General features: G+C 39.5%; 1 protein-coding gene across 2 annotated transcripts in view; it reads right to left on the bottom strand.

Moving 5' to 3' along the window:
• Window positions 1-13,116, bottom strand: part of DUSP16 (dual specificity phosphatase 16) — a 100,197-nt gene that overhangs the window by 32,898 nt on the left and 54,183 nt on the right. For both annotated transcript variants that reach the window (XM_021001589.2, XM_021001590.2), the window contains exon 3: window positions 12,140-12,278. In XM_021001589.2, the coding sequence (XP_020857248.1) occupies window positions 12,140-12,278 (139 nt within the window). The remainder of the gene's footprint in view (window positions 1-12,139; window positions 12,279-13,116) is intronic.

Genomic DNA, 13,116 nt, shown 5'->3' with positions numbered 1-13,116 from the left:
ATGTATGTGCCTGGGGCAGCTAGGTGGTGCAATAGATAGAGCTCTGGCCTTGGAGTCAGGGAGGACCTGAGTTCAAATCCAACCTCAGACACTTGACACTTACTAGCTGTGTGACCCTGGGCAAGTCACTTAACCCTGATTGCCTCAAAAAGAAAAAAAAAGGCATGTGCCTTCCCAAAAGGGATCTAGGAGCAGTAACATATCTGCTCATCCTCATACTAAAACAATGTCACTAGACCAGAAGATGTAGAACTAAAAGAAAGCTTGAAGATTGCTCTTATTCCACAGATGAGAAAACTGAGGCCCAGAAGTCTTGCCCAAGGTCCCCCGGAGAGTAATGCAAATGGTTAGTGTAACCGCTACTCATAACAACATCTGAGCCTGGATTCAGACCCCTAACTCCAAATTAAGTGGTCTTTTTACAAGACCATGCCCGTTGCTGTTCTTTTGCTTAGAGAAATTAATAATAATAATAATAGCTAACATTTCTATAACATCTACTATGTGCCAGGCACTGTGCTAAGCACTTTACAATTATCCCATCTGATCCTCAGAACAACTCTGGGAGGAAAGCCCGATCATTATCCCCTGATGATTATTACCTAAATGAGGAAAATGAGACAACCAGAGGATAAATGACCTGCCCAGGGTTACACAGCTAGTAAGTATCTGGTGCTCCATCTACTGTATGTTTTGTTGTGCTTGTACCAAAAGATGCACCTTGACCTCTGCAGAATCCACCAGATGAATTCAGAAGGATGTGGGAACAAAATATAAATTACAGTCAAACCTCCAAAAAATACAACTGAAAGATACATACACTCTGGTTGGTAGAGGAAATAATGTGATTTTTTTTTATCCTTCTCACCTCAAATGTTTATATGAAGAATTTAATCTGGATCTACTTCTGCCCTTACCACTCCTTTTCTTCCTAAAAATTAATTTTTGTTTTTAGCCTGAACTTAACAAATATCAAATTGGAATGGACATTTGCATATGCATAGCAGACTAGAAGAGACTCCATGGCCATTACACAGACCTTGCCAAGACTTAACCTATGTATTTGTTATATTCTCCCATTAGCTCACCAAGCAGGCACTTTATTAAGTGTTTCCTATGTGCCTAGCTCTGTGCTAGGTGCTGAAGGTACAAAGAAAACAACAAAACAGCCCCTGAATTCAAGCAATTTATATTCCATGACAACATGTACATTTTGGGTACATATGAAGTGCATAGAAATCTGACACAAAGGGAGACTGGAGGGGAAAGTGCTAGCAGCCAGGGGACTGGGAAAGGCCCCACTCAGAAGGTGGTGCATGAAGGAAACGAGGGATTTAACGAGAGGAAGGAGGGAGAGCATGCCCAGTACAGGGGATGGCCATAGGCCCAGCTACAGGAGACGGGAGGCACCCTTTGAGAAACAAGGAGGAGGCAGGTACGGCTGGCCCGTAAAGAACATGAGGGGAGGAGTGGGCAAAAAAGGCTGGAAAGGTAGGATGGGGCAAGGTTGTAAAGAGTTTTGAACACCAAAAAGAGGAATTCATATTGGATCCCAGAGGAAGAAAGACACTCATCAAAAGAAGAGCTTCTAACTATTCCTCTGCTAACCAGATTCCAACGTGAGTCTTTCTGTCCTTTATGAGACTTTTGATAGAAATTGCTCTATGTTTAAATTCAGCCACGTGATGTGGTTGATAGAGCACTGTGCTTGGAAAGCAGGAAGACTCCTTTTCCTAAGTTCAAATCCAGCTTCAGACACTTAGTAGCTATGTGATTCTAGGCAAGTCACTTAGCCCTGTTTGCCTCAGTTTCCTCATCTGTAAAATGAGCAGGAGAAGGAAATGGTAAATCACTCCAGTATCTTTGCCAAGAAAACCTCAAATGGAGTCACAAGGAGTAGGTCTCTAGTGAAATGGCTCAAATACCAATACCTGAAGGGAAACTAAAGACCCTAGCAGAGAGGGAAAAACAAGACAAAATCAAATGTCCTTAGGTTTTCCCTAGGTGGAGCAATTACTAGCCAGGGGAGTTTTTAAGATACTTTTAAGATTAAAGTTGTGGTTCTAAGCCACAGGTTAGGCATAAATATTTATTACCCATTTACTACTCCTATTTAAAAAAGCCAGGGAGTTATTTAGGGGAGAGAAGAGTAATTGGAATTGCTAATTAAATTTGTGGTCTTTATTTCATTTTCTTTGGCAGTTTTTTCTCTTTGGTTAAAATAAATTATATGGTTAGTACTGTATCTTGGGTACTGAAGTTTACCAGAATAACACTACCTACATCTTACTTCTCCTAAACCTATTTAACATACTATAATCTACAATTCTCATCCCTCAGTACTATCTATTTTTCCCTTAATGGCACCTAGTGAGTGCAATAGACAGAGTTCTGGACTTGAAGTCACGAAGACCTAACTTCAAATCTAGTCCCAGGCATTTGCTAGCTGTGACCCTGAGTAAATCACTTCACCACTATATGCCTCAGTTTCCTCATCTACAAAATTAAGATAATAGCACCAACCTCCCAGGGTTATGAGAATAAACTGAAATGTCTGTAAAGTGTTTTGCAAACCTAAAATCACTATATAAATGCCATTACTGTTGTTTTTACATTTCTACTACTTTTTCCTTCCTTTCATTCCTTCCCTTTCCCTGCCTCAAATGTACCCGTGACAATCAATAAGCAAATATTTATTAAGAGCATACAATGTGCTAAGCACTGGGGATACAAAGACAGAATGAAATAATCCCTATTCTCAAGTTTATATTCCCTACTCCAGCTCAGTCACACTATACCTTTCCATCTACAATTAGTATATACATGTTTCTGAACCAAGCTCACAACAATTCCATTAGATATTCCCTGATTAAGTGAACAACAGTTCTAAGATCATTACAACTCATGCATTCCTCTGACCAATCAGGGCTCTTTGCCATTTTTCCATTACACAAGGTTTACACTGAAGGTAAAAACACTAATTTCACTGAATTGCTTTTCTTTATGAGCTAGTTCTTGGGACACAATAAAAGTAGGATAAGAATTGACCTCATAGGTTGTTAATTAATTACAATTAAAAAAAAAGTTTGGCAACACACTACAGTTTTAAAGTTTCCAAACTGAACTGAATTTATGCTTCCTCATTAAGATGGCATTGTATAGATAATTATATCAACTATCCTTTGAGAAGAAATAGAGGCTGTTTACTATAACAGAATGCTCTGCTAACAGAGTGAACAGGGTGTACTAAATGAAATTCTTTTTTTCTTGTCACTGAAAAACAAGTTCTTGGTGCAACTTATTTGGGCTTCATGCAACATGCATATGTTCATGTCCTTTTATCATCCCTTGAATATGAAGTTATTAATTTACAAATGGTTTATTCCCCCCCCACACTTTTCTGGGGGGGGGTTCAAATTGACTATTTTAAGACCAGTATGAGCTAATATTAAATTTCTTCAGGGAATTTACTTCATTGTATTTTAATACTGCCATGATTTAGTTTAAATAAACAGAAAGGTACATTCTGATATTGGGCACTTTCCCATAAGACACTATGTTTGCCCTTTTTATACAAGGAAAACTTCCAAGCCTTTATCACTTAACAAATTCCAGTTTCTCATATCTTTTAACTTTTCAGAAGACTAGACTTGTTGATACTCACTAGATGCATCAAAATAAATTACTATTGGACTTAACTATCTTAATGGATCTGGGAACTCATTTTTATCAATCAATAAACCTTACATGCCTCTATGCATCAGGCACCGGGCTAGGTATTGGAGGTAACAATACAAAAATGAGACAGTTCTCCCTCTCATGGGGCTTATAGTTTTCTATGATGATGCAATAGAAAACACAAAATAAATACAGAGCGCTTTGGAGGGAGAGAGAATGGTGAAGGACAGGGGAATATCAGCCAGGGAAATAAGGAATGGCCTCTTGAACCAAGTAGCACTGAGCTGAGCCATGAATGGATACAGGGAGTTCTGAATGGAGTTCTGAGAAGCAAAGGTGGAGAGGGAGGGCACTCTAGGTGTGGGGAAGGCGTGTGCACCCAACTACAATTAAGCCAATTTGGCTGCAGCCTAGAGGGGTAATTATAATCAGCCTAGAAATGCTAGAGCCAAATTGTGAGAGGTTCAATTGCCAAGTGGAAGAGTCTGTATTTTCTGACAGAGACAACAGGAAGCCACTGTACCATCTTCAACAGGAGAGTGAGGTGGTGAAAGCTGTACTTTAGAAATATCATTTCTTCATTTCTCACCTGGATGCACTACTTGGGAACTTCTTGATTTCTCTACCAAGCCCAAAGACGGTCATTATTGGGGTAACCTCATCATCCTGTAAGACTTTATCAGCCTCGATATTCCACCTCATCAGTATCCTCAGCCACTCTCATTGGAGGCTGAGGCCATGCACTCCAAACACAACGGTATCTTCCCCAAGACTCCTCCCTCCCAACCCCATTCTTCTCTTTCCTTTTGTGTTTTTTCTTCCCCCAATAGCATGTAAACTAATTGAGACCAGGGACCGTCTTTCTTTTTGCACACTTTTATCTACATAGTAGGTACTTAATAAATGTTTATTGATAAATTTAGACAGAAGAGAAACAGGATGCAGGAAGACCAGTTAGGAGGTTATTGTAGTAGCTCAAACCAGAGGTGATGCAGGCCTGAAGTAGGGTGATTTAGGTGCGAGTAATGAGAAAGGGATAGATGTGACAAATATGGAAGAGACAGAATCTATAAGACTTGGCAACTGATTTATTAAGGAAGAGGGAGAATGAGAGTAAGGAGTTGAGAACATTTCTTAGGTTACATACGTGTACAACTGGAAAGGTGGTGGTGCCTTTTTGAGAAACAGTAAAGCTGGGGAGGGGTGTGCAGAGAGAAGCGAAATATAATTCTAGATATATTGAGTTTTAGATGTTTGTGGGACATCCAGGTGTAGATATGATGATGAGAAATGGGAGATTCGAGATATAGAGATCTGGAAGTTATCTGTATAGAGATTCTACTTGTCAGACAAATAGAACAGAGGTGTGACAGAAAAAGCCAGTTAGGAGAGATTCCAGATTAATCAGCTGCCCACAAGACATTTAATATGGGTCTACTATCTACAAGCCACCATACTAAGTAATGTAATACAAAACCAAAGGTGAACCAGTCCCTAACCTCAAGGAATTTACATTCTAATAGGAGAAGCAACATGTACATATATAAGGAGATAGAAAATGCATAAAATAAAAATAAAGTAATTTGGGGAGGAGGCACTGGCATTGGTGATGGTGGTGGGGGCAGGAATTAGGAAAAATCTCAAATGGGAGGAGGCTTTGAAGGAAACTAGGGATGATTCTATGAGGCAGAGATGAAAAGGGATTGAATCCTAGGCTTATAATGTACTGAGACAGGAGATGAAATGCATTGTATGAAGAAGAATCAGAAGACCTGTCTTACTGGACAGACCTTACAGCACAAGAAGAGTGATGTCTAATAAGCCTGGAAAGGTGGGCTGGGGTAAGGTTTTGAAACTTTAAAAGACAAACAGGAATTGGCATTTAATCCTAGAGGTAACAGCAAACCACTGGAATTCATTAAATAAGGGAGTAACATAGTCAGATCCATACTTCTGGAATTACACAATGGTATTATAAAACAGAAAACCTACAAATGAAAACTACTGCAAAAGTATGAAACAGTTATTTGAGCCCTACTATGTGTAAGACACTGTATCAGGTGTCCTGGGGCATACAAAGATGTCTGAAACAAGGTTCCTGGCCTCAAGGAGTTTACGATTTCATTAAGGAAATAAGATAGAAACAAATTACAGATAAACAATGACGTAAGATTTAGATAATAGCTCAGGAAAACAATGTACAGGATGTTACAAGTTGGTACGTGAATATTTACCAAATAATTTAGATATGCAATAATGGCTATAAAAGTTCAGAGAGCACTGGTCAGGTAAGGTTTGATGGAAAAGGTAGGATGCGGACTTTTAGGATGGTCAAGATTTAGAGACAGTGAAGGTATTCATCCATGGGATGAAAGTGAGGTCATCCCTGGTATTAAATGGTAAGAACAAAAGCAAAGCTACAGTAAAATTCAGTCCGGATGGAGTGGATGATTGAATAAGGGAGTAATAGGAGTTATGGAGGTTGGTACATGTTTCACCTGGTGGGCAAAGTTTCTTTTCTGCTACTCTTGGGCTACTCCAGCAGTGTCAAGTTCTTCTGGAACACAGCCACCCTCAGCAGGGTGCCGGGGAAGTGTTATGCTCTCTTAGCAAAAATATATCAGTATTACAACTTTTCCAGCAATACAGCAGTCCCAAGCCTGGGGCCTGCAGATTTCTAGGTCTGTTCCTTGCTGAGCACTGAAAAGCAATAAGGATTAACCCACTCAGCTCTTCACACAGCAGGATTCTGCTATCTCCAACCAGCTCCCAGCAACAATGCTTCTCATCAGCACAGCTCCCAGCAAACAGCTGCAAAGTCTGTCTTTCCCCTTCTTGTGCCCACTTTTTTAAGAAGAGCAACAAAGCTTGAGAGAGAAAAATTACCCCCCCATCAAGCTATAGATGGTGACAAACAGCGATGCAGCGTTTCTTCAGAGAATCAGCTTGAAGCAAAGCAATGCATTTCCTCCGCTCAGCATAGCTCCCAACCAAAGCAGCCAGAGACCTTTTGTGTCTCCACTCAGATGTCTCTGCTTGAAGCAAATGCTACTCTATCTTAATGTCTTGGCTTCCACTGCCTTCTGTCCCTGGGTTCCTTTGATTCCTGCTTTGGTCACTGACTCCTAATGCCTCATCTGGGAGACCTACCTCTAATGCAGTTTGAGAAACTCAAATCTACAATTCTATCAAGTATGAAACAGACAGATAATACACAAATTTTCCCATAGTCCACAAAAAAGTCCTTTGACTTATAGTTTCCCAACTAGATCCTTCAAAACTCTGAAATCATATGGAAAGGAACTGATGGATCAATTCAATTCTAAGTGCCTACTGTGTGTCTGGCACTGTGATAAGCATTGAGGATACAAAAACAGGCAAAAGACTGTCCCTGCCCTCAAGAAGCTTATAATCTCTAATGGGGAGAGAAAACAAACTATAAAAGGCTGTCCACAGTTACCACACAGACCTTTCACAGCATGCCTTCCCATCTATCCCACTTCTCTGTTTGATGGAAAGATGTGTGTTTAGTCACTTTTTGTGTCTGACTCCCCACGACCCCATTTGAGGTTTTCTTGGCAAAGATACTGGAGTGGTTTGCCATCTCCTTCTCCAGCTCATTTTACAAATGAGGAAACCGAGGCAAACAGGGTTAAGTGACTTGCCCACAGTCACACAGCTAGTTAAGTGTCTGAAATGGGATTTGCACTCATGAAGATGAATCTTCCTGATTCTACACCCAGTGCTCTATCCACTATGGCACCTAGCTGCCTTTGAAGGAAAAAAGCGGTTGTCCTTGACTGGTCAGAGGCATGGCCAGCTAAAGATACTCCAAGTTTCAGTCTGTTAATGGATGCTGCAACTGCTCTCAAAGAGGAGAGGGATGCTAGTCATTTACAGATGCTGAGATGGAGATATTGTAAATAAATTTGTGTTCAAATCGCCTCAGTGTGTTCAGGGCTCAGGGAACTTCTTAAAGTGTTTTCTCTATGAAGAGGTAGCTTAATAAGCTGTTAAATTAGTCACAGATACATGTAAAAAGATTTCAGACAAAAACCAGAGTACATTTAGGATAATGTCTGAGTCTGCTCACTTCAAGGAATGATTTCTACAAATTGGGTACCAGGAGATGCCACAGAAGGTTGCACATGTGAAACAGAAAACTACCATATGCAGCATAATGTTGAATGTTAGCTAGTTTTAACCACATCTACCAAAAAGGGCCCCTCAATCTTCAATGACTAATCCCTTATTATGTTAGAAAGTTCTTCTGGCAATACAGTGGCCCTCTGCACTGAGTGGTCTAATGCCTCACCATCAGTGGAGAAAGGATCTGGATACTGTAATCATTTCTCAGCTGATATAGAAACTGATACAGAAACAAGATGAGATCATAGCACAAGCAACAGGCATGAGTGAAGTCCCAAGGAGAAAACAATATGAAACAAAACTTTTCTCTCTGTGCCAATACAAAGGAAGGGACAGAGGACTCTTGCTGAATATGATAAAATTTTTAAAAATTGTTTTTCAGAGAACTTGAGAACAGCAAAGTTATTCAAGCCTACTTGCTAGCAATTTAACAGTTTTTACACAAATGTTTATGATTAAGCCTCTTCCTTTGAAAACTGAAGACTTGAGTATTTAGGAATCAAATAACAGCACTGGCTTTAAATTCTCACTTTCTAACAGGATAGTGAACGGGATTAAACCTGTGATTTCATTAATACAGGGTGGTCCCATGTAAGGAAACTGCCACCACTAAACCAAGTTAGTGCCTTTTCTGTGAATTATGGAGTCTGAATGCAGATCGAAGCATATTATTTGCTATTTTTTTTTCTTCTGTTGTGTTTTGTTTCCTCTTTCTGGTGGTTCCTCCTATTGGTTCTAATTCTTACTTACAACATCACTAACATGAAAATATGTTTAATAGGAATGTATATATCAGATTGTGTGCCATCTTGGGGAGGGAGGTGGAAAAAAATTTAAAACTCAAAAGCTTATGGAAGTGATTGTTGATAATTCAAAATAAATTAATTTAAAAAAAAGAAAGAAAGAAAGAAAGTGGCCTAGAGTAAGCACAGGTGACGAGATGTGCCCAGGGTCACACAGTCAATATTGTGTCAGATATGCAACATGAACCCAGGTCTTTCTGCCTCCAAGGCTAGCTCTTTATCCAATTTGCCACAGATGCCTCTAAAGAAGTAAAATTAAAAGTTTAAAACTAAGATCCTCCCAACAATTGTATTAAATCAAATACATACAACAACACTTTCATGGATGAGGCAGTTAGGTGGTACAGTGGATATAATGCTGGACTTGGAATCAGAAAGATCGAGTTCAAATCCTCCCTCAAATACTTACTAGCTATGTAACCCTGGATGTATGTAACAGTCTCTTTCAGCCTCAGTTTCCTCATCTGTAAAACAGGGATAATAATCGCAAGACCTCACAGCGTTGTCAAGGATTAACAAATGAAAACCATTTTGCAAGCCTTAATTAAGCCCTAAACAAATGCACCAATGTGAGTAACCTCCCCCCCACAACAAAAATATACTGATCACAATCCATCCCTCTTTCTATTTCAAGCTACTCTTACCTATGTCCTCCCACACATCCTCCACGGAGGATCTACCCAATCCAGCCTTTCTTTTACCCTTTATCTTTCTTATCGTACCAGGGCAGATCTCAGGCTACTCTTCATCTGTTAATCCTACTTTATCTCTCCACAACTGACCCACTGTCATTTCCAATCATACATCTCTTGGATGGTATTTTTTTATGTCATTTTTTGTCTGCAAGTTGTCACTAAAAACACACTAAAGCCTGTTTACACCAACCACAGGTTTCTCCATTGCCTTTGGTAACATCAAGCAAGATCCAAAATAGGAAACATGTATATTCTAAAAATGGACTGCTAGGGGGCGCCATAGTGCACAGAGCACTGGGTTTAGAGTCAGGAAGAATCATCTTCCTGAGTTCAAACCCAGCCTCAGACACTTATTAGCTGTGAGACCCTGGGCAAGTCACTTAGCCCTGTTTGCCTCAGCTTCCTCATCTATAAAATGAGCTGGAGAAGGAAATGGTAAACCACTTCAGTATCTTTACCGAGAAAACCCCAAGTGGGGTCATAGAGAGTCGGACACAACTGAAAAACAAACAAACTTGACTAAACCACAAGGACAAACAGTAAGACTCTTACTCATTAGTCAGTGCTCCACAGGATATCGCCTAATCTCTGTTGCAGTCACAAGGTAATCTGGAGGACAGGGAATGAGCAGGTTCTGGGCAGGGAAGATTTTCCCAATGGCCCAGAATAGCTGCTGCTGTGACAGCCTAGTTAGGAATTGGATTATAAATGCCTTCAGGGTCCAACACACACCCACTGGAGTCCACAGTATTGATTTTGGAGATTGTCTAGACTATATAAATTTATCCGTATTTATATTTATATAAATATTCAGATATAAATCTGAACAGATCAACCAACTTGGACGAACTCTACAGATGGCCAGGCAATATGCTGGCCTCAGAATAGTTAGCATTAGTATAGCAAGCTAAGGTTTGGAAAGCACTTTACAAGTTAATTAATTTGAATAATAAGAGAATATGTAGCTTGCACCTGGGGAAATTGTGCAGTTCTTCTTTACAACCATCCCAAGCTGCTTCCAGGAACAAGAAAAACATCTTTGAAACACCAGCGTTCTTCTGTTTGGTGTCCTGGTTCTAAATGGTTGCGAAATACTTCAAAAACTACCATGGCTAACATTTATATGCCACTTTGAGGTTTGCAAAGTGATATATAATAGTGGTATATAAGTGATACACACACACACACACACACACACACACACACACACACACATATCTATCTATCTATATCACCTCATTTGATCCTCACAATAAGTCCATGAGGTAGGTACTATTTTCCACATGAATAAACTGAGACAGAGAGAGGTTATGTGACTGCCCACATTCACATGGCTAGTAAGTTGCTGACACAGGATTCAAACTCAGGTCTTCTGGGCTCTACCTCCAGCCCTCTATCCACCTCTATGTCACCTAGGAGCCTCAGTCTCCAAAGAATCAAAATTCCAGGTGAAGCAACTGTGTGATCACACATGCAACAAGGAATGAGCTCAACTGATCAAGCCTCTCATCAGAACTCTGAGTTATTGGTCTCTGGGCATCTTACAATTTTCTACATGAGTATCAGTAAAAGAGCTGTGGTTATGATGTCTGTGAAGGTGATAGCTCTCCTACATAAAAGGGTAGAAATCTGTTTTGAAGGTAGGTGAAAGAAGAGTCTTAAATAAGTCCTCCTTCCCAAAGAAGTTCCTTCTATGAAATATGGAGAGTATCTAGTGGTTCATAGGCTCATAGATTGAGAGTGGGAAAGGACCTGAAAGTTTATCTAGCCTAAACCCAGTCCAGTCCATTATAGATAAGAAAACTGGGTCTCAGAGAACTTAAGTGACTTATCCTAGGTCACACCATAGTAAATGGCCAAGCTTAATAAGAATCAGCCTATAAAATAAAGTGAGAAAATCAGTTCCTAAAATTATATAGGGGAAACACACCCCCCCACACCCATATAATAAAGTGAAAATCAGTCCCCAACATTATATAGGGGAAACAGATACACAGACATACAACACACACAGATATACAGACACACACTCTTTCAGGATACATTCCCTTCTACAACTAGTGTTAAGGTGACCTTGGATCTATTCTCAACTACAAACATATAAAATATTTTCTGATTCTTAGTCTGTTTTTGGTCCTGTACAGACTCATGGGTGGAAAACCATCAGTGGAAAACCATATTATTATAATATGGAGCAGCTGGGGGGCAGTCCCAGGACATATGGTAGAAGTAGTAAATTCATGAGTACAGGAACATTGCACGGAGCAGTTAATATTGCACCTTCAATTTGATCAATGCAGTAATTATGTGTTCCAATACACAGCTGATGAGTAAAAAAACAACCCATTTGGGAGAATGACAATATTCAGTATACATAAAGCAATCATATTGGTTTAAAGTGTACCTCAAAGCCATAAGTAAATCACTTTGAAAATAGCTTCTTTTTATTTATATCTTCTGTTTTTATCACATTGATTTCTGGATATATCACATATATATCCTACCCACTAAACCATCTCTTGTAACAAAAGGTTTTTAAAAAGCAGTTCACAATCAACAATTATTATATCAACTGTGCCTGACACGATCATACCCATATATAGTCCCGACCTCTGCAAAAAAGGGAGAAAGGTACATTCTCTCAATTTTTTTCCAGGTCCAAACTTAGTCATTACAATTAAATAACTTTTTTTTTATTTTAACAGAACATCTATGACTAAAATTAGCTTTTCCACAGCTTGCGGAAGAACTACTGTAGGTGTGTACTTCCCTCATGGAAGACTTGGTGTCTTCTGGCATCTACTCAATTCTTACCTGCAAGTAAGTGCACAGAGGTGAAGCTCTTCTCCAGTTTACCCAGGAGCACAGTCAGAAAAGAGTCAGAAGCTAGAGAGGCGACATCTTGAGAGCTCTGATCATATACTACCACCTTTGGATTGCAATCAATGTCAACCTGAAATGCAAATAAGTGGGATATTTGGAAGAACAAAGTGAGAGATCACCTCATTTACTGGCAATTAGTATCCTAATGCAGCTGTATAGGCAAATAGGTGGTGCAAGGGATAGCGCTCTGGAGTTAGGAAGACCTGAGTTCAAATCTGGCCTCAGACACTCAGTAGTGTGTAACCTTGGGCAAGTCACTTACCCTCTCTTTGCTTCAGTTTCCTCATCTGTAAAAGGGGTATACTAACAGCACCTACCTCCCATAGTTATGAAGATGAAATGAAATAATTGTAAAGCGCTTAGCACAGTGCATGGCACATAGCAGGCACTATGTAAATGTCAGCCCAGGATGGGGAACCTAGAAGACCACGTGTGGCCTCGAGGCTGCAGGTTCCCCACCCCTGTGTTAGTTATTATCATCATCATCATCATCATTATTATTATTACTGTTTGCATCTGTAGTCCGTATTCACTTTAATCTCTTTCATGGTATTTGATGTCCCACGTTTTCTGTTTGTAGTTAGAATAAAAAGGTGATGGGGCTAAATAACCAGGTAGAGAATTTCACAAATATTCATTCCATATATAAAGAACGATTTGGAGGGAAAAATAACGATGCCATTTCCATCTGAATTCATCTCACCTGGACAATTATAAATCTCCTTGTAAAACTACACAGAGAGAAACCAAAGTCAGGAAATAAAACATACAGAAAACTGACACACCAAGGACCCTGAACTACTAAACCATATTTTAAAAATATATATATCTCCTACAATATAAGAAACCAGTTTTTGGCAGGAAATTATTTTGTAAAATATTTCAAGAAAACTTTTAAACTTGATTTA

The sequence above is a fragment of the Phascolarctos cinereus genome, unplaced genomic scaffold, assembly GCF_003287225.1.
Source record: "Phascolarctos cinereus isolate Bilbo 61053 unplaced genomic scaffold, phaCin_HiC Scaffold_1;HRSCAF=81, whole genome shotgun sequence".
Taxonomy (NCBI): domain Eukaryota; kingdom Metazoa; phylum Chordata; class Mammalia; order Diprotodontia; family Phascolarctidae; genus Phascolarctos; species Phascolarctos cinereus.
This window is presented reverse-complemented; position numbering and strand designations above follow the sequence as displayed.